The 7,500-nt window shown below is 45.9% G+C and overlaps 1 protein-coding gene across 1 annotated transcript in view; it reads right to left on the bottom strand.

The window, feature by feature from the left end:
- Nucleotides 1-7,500, bottom strand: part of tpd52 (tumor protein D52) — a 16,116-nt gene that overhangs the window by 6,572 nt on the left and 2,044 nt on the right. Inside the window, 1 exon segment of the mRNA XM_048229549.1 lies at nt 61-185. Coding sequence (XP_048085506.1) covers nt 61-185 — 125 coding nt within the window.

A 7,500-nucleotide genomic window follows, 5' to 3' on the forward strand; every position in this document is an offset into this window, starting at 1 on the left:
GCCGCTGTGACGACCTTGGGCTCATCTGACCTGTGACTTTAAGGCAGTTTGACCTCTGACCTTTGCAAGCTCTGAGCGAAGTTCCTCTCGCTCTTCCTCTGTCAGGGCTGGGGGGGGCAGGGGGGGGCCCACTGTCGTCACGGCGTCCTCCCCAACCTCAGGGATGGAGTCTGGCCTCTGCGCACCTGGACACACACACACAATAACACAATTTAAAGAAAAACAAGTGGAGACCTTTTCAGGTGATAATGTGTGTGTGTGTGTGTGTGTGTGTGTGTGTGTGTTGAAAGCATGAGGTTACTGGTTGGGCTCAGACTGGAAATAAGGAAGGAAGAGCAGCAAAGTTCCAAACGGTCGACGTTCTATTGCTCAAACTCGCCACGCTCTATTGTAAACTCTAATACGTCTATTGCTTAAACGTCACGCCTATTGCTTAACTGTTCATTGCTAAACTCGCTGGGCATTGACGCCCAACTGTTCAGCCGCCAGCGTAGCTAGCTGCGCCATTGTCAGCCTAACTGTTCAGCTGCCACGTAAGCTGCCGCCCAACTGTTCAGCGCCATAGCCGAAGCTGCCCCAACTGTTCAGCTTAGCCGTGAAGCTTCCAACTGTTCAGCGCCAGCGAAGCTGCCGCCTCCAACTGTTCAGCGCGAAGGAGCCGTCCGCTAACTGTTCAGCGCTTAGCTGCAGCTGCCGCCAACTGTTCCCAAGCGCCGAACTGTTCAGAAGCTGCCGCTCCAACTGTTCAGCGCTAGCGTAAGCTGCCGCTCCAACTGTTCAGCGCTAGCGTAAGCTGCCGCTCCAACTGTTCAGCGCTAGCGTAAGCTGCCGCTCCAACTGTTCAGCTTAGCGAGCTGCCGCCCAACAGTTCAGCGCCAGCGCAGTTGCCGCTTCCAACTGTTCAGCGCTAGCGTAAGCTGCCGCTAGTTAATGTGACAAAAGATGAAGAAGACAACGACCCAAAGTGGAATAAAGACACACACACACACAGACACAGACAGACACGCACGCGACGCGACGCGACGCGACGCACGACGACGCGACGCACGCACGCACGCAATACCCATTACACGCCACACACGCAACACACACACACACACACACACAAAGGGCAGCAACTCCAACGCAGATGCCAACTGAACTGAACTGAACTGTGTCTTTGCTCACGTCAAGGTCAAAAGTCCAACATCGGGAGTGCTACCTCCACCTGCTTTCAGAATCTACCACTCACAGTGCAGGAGTGTGATGTGAGGAGGATGCTCAGTGCAGGAGTGTGATGTGAGGAGGATGCTCAGTCCAGGAGTGTGATGTGAGGAGGATGCTCAGTGCAGGAGTGTGATGTGAGGAGGATGCTCAGTGCAGGAGTGTGATGTGAGGAGGATGCTCAGTGCAGGAGTGTGATGTGAGGAGGATGCTCAGTGCAGGAGTGTGATGTGAGGAGGATGCTCAGTGCAGTGAACCCAAGGAAGGCTGCCGGTTCACCAACATCTGCAATCGGTCTCTCGCCCAAGCTGCCATTCCATCCTGCCTGAAGACATCACCATCATCCCGGTCCCAAAAAAGTCCTCCCCCTGAATGACTATAGACTGGTGGCACTCACCCCAGTAGCTCGGCCCCCACAAATCAGCTGAGACCTCCTAAAAAAGTGACCTGTCTGAGAAGCCGATGACGCTCTTCTACCGTTCCACCATAGACAGCATCCTGGTGTACTGTGTGTGTGTGTGTGTGTGTGTGTGTGTGTGTGTGTGGTACGCTGGATGCTCTGCAGTGGACAAAAAACAGGAACAGAAGATCGCTGGCTGGAGTGGTCAGTACAGCAGAAGATCGCTGGCTGTCCTCTTCCCTCTCTAGAGGAAATTGCCAACTCAAGACTGCTCTCAAAAGCCACCAAAATCACACAGGCCTGTTCTCACCCTGGTCACATACACACACACACACGCACACACACCTCACACACGCACACACATACACACTCTCTCTGCACACACACACACACACACACACACATACACACTCTCTCTGCACACACACACACACACACACACACACCAGATGTCTAAAAACAAGGATGAGTAGATTTAGGAATTGCTTCTTTCCTAAAGCAATGACAGTCTTTAATGAAGCTAAACTTTTTAACGATTCAGATTGCACTGTTACTCAGCACTTTATCCATATTAGATATTTATTATCCACTTAGTGTGAGAGTGGGCAAGTTGTGTTTTTTCATGTTTGTGGTTAGGATATGCTTGCAGGAAGATGAGGTAGCGTTTGCTATGAATGATGGGTGAGATGAGTGTGTGTGTGTGTGTGTGTTCATTCATTCATGATGTAGGGTGTCAAGGGCGCCCCCTGCAGGTGAAGACGAGGAGGAACAAGGAGGAAGGTCATCAACGTCTCGCTCCAGGAATCAAAGAAAACGCAAGGGACGCTGGGTAATATACAGTCCAAGGACACACACACCAAGAACTCCCCCTGCACATACACACACACACACACACACATACACACACACACACCAAAAACTCCCCCTGCACACACACACACACACACACACACACACACACACACACCAAGAACTCCCTCTTTACATACACACACAGCAAGAACTCCCTCTTCACACACACACACACCAAGAACGTCCTCTTCACACACACACACACACCAATAACTCCCTCTTCACACACACACACACACACTGTACGTACAACGACACACTCAGGAGAGTGTGTATGACTAGCCACTCTTGGTGTACTGCAGTGTGTTGTACAGTGTGTGTGTGTGTGTGTGTGTGAAGAGGGAGTTCTTGCTGTGTGTGTATGTGAAGAGGGAGTTCTTGGTGTGTGTGTGTGTGTGTGTGTGTGTGTGTGCGCGAGTGTGTGTGTGTGTGAAGGAGAGCATTTAGTTACATTTCAGGAAGAACTGGCTTCTTCATGGAGCCCCACCCCATCTGGTCACTCCCTAAAGCTTCAACCAGATCACACACACACACACACACACACACACACACACACACACACACACACCACACACACACACACACACACACCTAAAAGCTTCAACCAGATCACATTTGCACACACACACACACACACACACACACACACACACACACACACACCCTAAAGCTTCAACCAGATCACACACACACACACACACACACACACTCCCTAAAGCTTCAACCAGATCACATTTGCACACACACACACAAACACCACACACACACCCTAAAGCTTCAACCAGATCACACACACACACACACACACACACACACACACACATACACACACACTCCCTAAAGCTTCAACCAGATCACATTTGCACACACACACACACACACTCCCTAAAGCTTCAACCAGATCACATTTGCACACACACACACACACACACACACACACACACACACACACACACTCCCTAAAGCTTCAACCAGATTCTGGCAAAGCTCCATCCCTGCAGACTGCTGTCTGTAGTTCTGTGTGTTTCTGTCTCATGTCTGTAACATGCACATGCACATGTGTGTGTGTGTGTGTGTGCTGCTGTGTGTGTGTGTGTGTGTGTGTGTGTGTGTGTGTGTGTGTGTGTGTGTGTCTGTGTGTGTGTGTGTGTCTCTGTGTGTGTGTGTGTGTGTGTGTGTGTGTCATCCCCCACCACCTTCGGTGTCTTTACCATAACATACACCCATCCCCCCACACACACACACAAACCTGGGGTATCTAAACCAGCAGTCTCTAAACCAGGGGTATCTTAACCAGCGGTCTCTAAACCAGGGGTATCTAAACCAGGGGTATCTAAACCAGGGGTATTTAAACCAGGGGTATCGAATCCAGGGGTCTCTAAACCAGGGGTATCTAAACCAGCGGTCTCTAAACCAGGGGTATCTAAACCAGCGGTCTCTAAACCAGGGGTATCGAATCCAGGGGTATCTAACATTGGCGGAGCGAGGGGGTGGCTTCGGGGGCTCAAGCCCCGAATCTTTTTTTTGTACGTGTTTTCAATTTCCAACGATTCTAATTTCTAATTTAACTTCCCTCGGTTTCTATAAATGTTACAAAAACGTAGGGCTACTATTACTGAGCAAATATCCCTACGTTCAAAGCCCAATATTGACAGATAATCTGATTTCCCACACGAGTTTAGGCAATGCCAGAGCCAATGTAGCGGTTTACGTCATAAACCTGGCAGGAAAGTTCAGAGCGGGCGAGTCAGTTTAAACAGCAAGCCGGTAAGAAAAACTATTGTCAAGACATTAGGCAATTCGCTACTGTACCCCCTGAATACAAAAAATAAACTTCAGAAAGACAGAATGTTTGTTGTACTGTATTCATAGAGTCTCAAATGACCGAATCAGTAGATTTACCTGTTGTCAGTTGAGTTGGTTCAATTCATTTATTGTAGGCTAGTGGACTAGGCAAATATGAAACGGAGATGTAACGGGGCTACCGGCGGGATTTTGAACTTGCATGTTTCATGCATTTTAGGGCAAAAAATACCATGGGATTGATGTGTTCTCCATTTGAGGAACGAATCACTTGGCGGACGGCACAGACAGCTCAGATACAGCGATATAGGCCTAGGTTAGGCTACTTTCACTTTCTAGAGGCGATTCATTAGGCTACGCGAAAAGATGCTTCATACCAAAACAACGATATAGTAGGCCGACATAGTAGGCCTTGGTTAGGCTACTTTCACTTTCTAGAGTGCGCATTCATTATGTAAAAGATGCTTCATACCAAAACAACAAACATTATCAATGCAATTTCAGTTTGTAAAATAAATTTTAAGCCCTGGATTAAACTTAGCTTCCTGTGTTCCACTGAACATTATAATAAGTGGGTTCACAATGTGTGGGGCTGTGCTAACCTGACCATAAGGCTACTTTGGCCAGAGTTCAAAGTAAAAATGTATTGAGACAAGGTAGCATCCCATCAGGGTTATCTCAGCATACTATACTAGCCTATAATATACAAACCATAACTCATTAAAAACGCTTAATTAACTAAGTGCCTGTTGATCAGATAGGCTATGATAGAACCCTCTTGAAAGACCCAAAGTGCCAGTCAGATACCTTGAGTCTCACATTTTTAAAGTCTCAATGTGTCCATTATTTTACACAGAATTCACTAGAAGTCATTATTTAAGGGGTTATTATGACCGCCGCGCATGCCCAAATTTCCGTCAATGATTCCCGGGACACTGAAAGACCGGGGTACACGAAACTTGGTGGACATGTAACCCCACATGGATAGCATGGAACCATCGTTTTCGTTTTGATCTGTAGCCCCCGCTGAATTGGACCCCCGAAGGAGGGTAGGGCAGACACAGTTTTCTGTGAATATCTCAAAACCGTAGGGTTTAGGAGGACCATTTTTTTTATGTTGATCTCAAGGGGCCATGTCAACCCATTCCATAACCACTCATTTCATGTATAGCCACCTAGTTAAAAATTAAAAAGCAAAAAATTAGGTGTTTTCATCTCAATATTCTGGCTGACAAGGTCAAAACTGCACGAAATTAAAAGTGTAGGATCATTATGACACCCTCTGAATGCATGCCAAGTTTTGTGTACTTTCGTTCATGGGGGCCTTACAATAAAATAATTTATGTGTACATTTAGTGACGCATACACCAACAAGGATTCCCCGGGACACTGAAAGACCGGGGTACACAAAAACTTGGTGAGCATGTACCCCCACATGGATAGCATGGAACCGCCATTTTTTTCGTTTTCATCTGCAGCCCCCGCTGGACTGGACCCCGAAAAGGAGGGTAGGGCAGACACAGTTCTCTGTGAATCTTTTATGGTATGTTGGTCTCAAGGGCCCACATCAACCTGGCTCATAATCACTCATTTGTGATTTGCCCCCCCCCCGTAAAAAAATGAAAATCAGTAGGATTAAAAGAAAGCCAAAATAAATATTCATCATCATCATCATGGCTGCATTTTCAGTATTGGCGAGAAGTAGTCGCTTTGTCCACTAGATGGCGATCGTTGCAGTGAGACGTAATTTTGTTGGAAGTTAAAAGTGGGTTGGAAAAAAACAATGGACGCTTCATACAAGGACTGTAATTTACCGCAGCTTAACATCTAATAAGGATAGGACGATGTTCACATGAAGTGTAATTCCCATTTCTTCTTGAAGCCGGAAATAAATCTGAGGATGTTTATCGGACATGCTTGGTTTTACTGCAGGTAATGCTAATCTTGTAATATCAATAAGGACCTAGGTAATGTTACCGCTAGCGCTGGTTGGGTGATGGAGGCATTTGATTTATTGCATTTGTAGAAAACTATAAATGCGGTTATACCAAGCAAATGTATAGCAGCACTGTTTGTATCTTTTCGACTGTCATTTATTGCACGTGCTACAAAATCATTCTGTGCAATGGAAGATTTACCAACGTTACACCCGGTCTGATACAGTTTTGCCTATACATGCGGAGACTGAGGCGCCTGTTTATTTTGTTTTAAGTGCGTGCAGGGTGAGAGGGGAATCGATGTGCTTTGATTACAGCTTGGTAGTTGTAGTCTGTGAAATTAAAAGCATGTGTGTGTGAAGTATCCAAACAATGACACCTTCATTTCATTATGGCTGCTTTAGCAAAACACCTTAAGCTACTGTGTAGTGGGTCCCATTTAGAAGTGGCTACTTCATTCAAGCGCTTTCCTTGACTCATGGAGCTCGTGAATGTTATTACAACTTTTCGCCACGATATGACAGTTTAAGTCCGGCTTGATACTGTAAGCATGTAGTAAGCCATTGGTTTCAAAGGAGATTTTATTTGTGTCGCCAGGCATAGCCTATTGACAATTTATGTTGTCAATAGGCCTACCTTATAATCCTACCTGTAGCTTAGGGAAGCTAACAACTTTCTATTAGGATCCAGTTTGTTAGTTACCGTTTTGTCATAACTCCCCTGATGCATTTTTTGCATTTAGAATAGCCAGAGCGTGTATATCTCAATCGGAAAATTAAACAATATCGGGTGCCTATGGACTAGGCTGGGTGAACCCAGCCTGATCTGCCCGCTATTTATTTTTGATTTCTTAAAAGATTGAGCTTGGTCTGATGAAAGCCAGACTAGCCATGGACCTCAGTTAAACAATGCAAGGGAACATGAATCAGCCTATATTTGCACTAACAATAACGGACAAAGCTCTTCAACTTTGGCCCGTTAAAATGTGTATGAACAGTCTAGCGACGCATTTCATCAAGGCCCATTTGGACATGTCAGTTATTTGCACCACTGGTTAGATGTAAAACAGCATTTCGTTTCAGACTAGGCTACTGTTACTTAATTTGTGCATTAACAATAACGTTTCAGACTACTGTTACTTAATTTGTGCATTGACAATAAAGTATTACATGAACTAAAGATGACTAAAATCTTATGTAGAAGAAGAAACATTCACAAAAATCCATCCATCCAAAAAATGACCTTTGTTTTTGATAGCTGTTGAAAACGGCATGGAACTGACAGAGATGTTTTTGTTTATAAATA

The sequence above is a fragment of the Alosa alosa genome, chromosome 20 (assembly GCF_017589495.1).
Source record: "Alosa alosa isolate M-15738 ecotype Scorff River chromosome 20, AALO_Geno_1.1, whole genome shotgun sequence".
In the NCBI taxonomy this organism is placed as follows: domain Eukaryota; kingdom Metazoa; phylum Chordata; class Actinopteri; order Clupeiformes; family Clupeidae; genus Alosa; species Alosa alosa.